Here is a 1,204-nt window from a genome sequence, read left to right on the forward strand (position 1 = left end):
TGGAGGGTGAAGAGGGAGAAGAGGGCACACACTCCCCAGCTCCCAGCCCTTCTCCCCACATTCTCTGGCCCTGGGGCCCCAGCCACATTCCCCATCCCAGGGAATACCTATGAGGAGAAGCCCGCATGGGAGAAGGCAGGGAGGTCAGGGACACAGGCAGCAACCTGGGGCAGGCAAGCCAGGGAGTTGACCTCACAGGACCCAGCATCCTGGTCTTCTCGGAAGTAGATGGAGTCAGCAGAATTGATGGAGGGGTCCTCATCAAAGAAGTTGTAGGGTCGCAGAAAGAAGCCCACACTGTTGCCCACTGTCACCGTGTTGGGAATGTCCTCTGCATGTGGGATGTGCAGGAAACCAGCTGTCACCCAGGCCACCAAGTCCTAGCCGGGGAAGAAAGAGCGTCATGAGGCCTGGCACTGCTAAGAACACCTCGGCCTCCTACAGAATTCACTTTGGGAGCCCACCATCACTCAAGAGGGTTTTAAGCTCTAAACGCTTTATCATAGTAGCCCAGAAGTCAAAGCATAAAAAATCAACTTCATATTAGGAGCAACACCAGCCTCCACTCTTCCAGCCTGCAGCTGCCATCTCTGACAATTCCCATCACATCGCCATCAGCCTACCCATCCCAAGAGAAATGACGACACACACAGGCTACTTCAGCACTGCCTCTGACTCTGGGAGAGTTCCCAGAGTGTAACTGAGAGGAGGTGAATGGAGGAGTCAAATCAGGGTGTGGGTGACAGAAAGGCTGACATTTAGAAATTAACCACTTGGTGGTGAAGAGAGAAGGGGAGAGGTTTAAGGTATAAGAGATGTGGTCTTCCCTGGTCATTCCAGCCCTTCTGAATCCTGGGGCCCTTAAGGACTCAGTCCACAATCAGAGACTGAAACTGCTGCTGCCTCTCGAGGAAAAGTTGGAGCCTCAGCCAGGGTCTGCAGATGAACTCCCAGCTTAGGATGTTTCCCTCCACAGGTAAGGAGCAGATCCACAAGAGCACAGAAGCAGGAGTCAGCTCAGCCCTTCAGGTTTTCACAGGGTTTCAAGGCCCCACCCAAGAGAAGGTGGGGCTGATCTCTGTGCCCCCCACCCCTCCCTCTTCTCCCACAGTCAGCTGACCTTTCCACCAATGGTCTCATTGTTGATGAAGTCAGCAAAGTCCACGGTGGGAGTCCAGGGGTCATTCTGATTGAAGACGCTAGA

General features: G+C 53.9%; 1 protein-coding gene across 1 annotated transcript; it reads right to left on the reverse strand.

Moving 5' to 3' along the window:
- Positions 1-1,201, reverse strand: LOC120860126 (membrane primary amine oxidase-like; the record flags this gene model as incomplete). The annotated part of the gene is made up of 2 exons (XM_040235939.1): positions 1-380; positions 1,121-1,201. Coding segments are annotated over 2 exons (354 nt in total), but the record flags the coding sequence as incomplete, so codon positions are not given.
- Between the last annotated feature and the right edge of the window lie 3 nt (positions 1,202-1,204).

The sequence above is a fragment of the Oryx dammah genome, unplaced genomic scaffold (genome assembly GCF_014754425.2).
Source record: "Oryx dammah isolate SB20612 unplaced genomic scaffold, SCBI_Odam_1.1 HiC_scaffold_9468, whole genome shotgun sequence".
In the NCBI taxonomy this organism is placed as follows: domain Eukaryota; kingdom Metazoa; phylum Chordata; class Mammalia; order Artiodactyla; family Bovidae; genus Oryx; species Oryx dammah.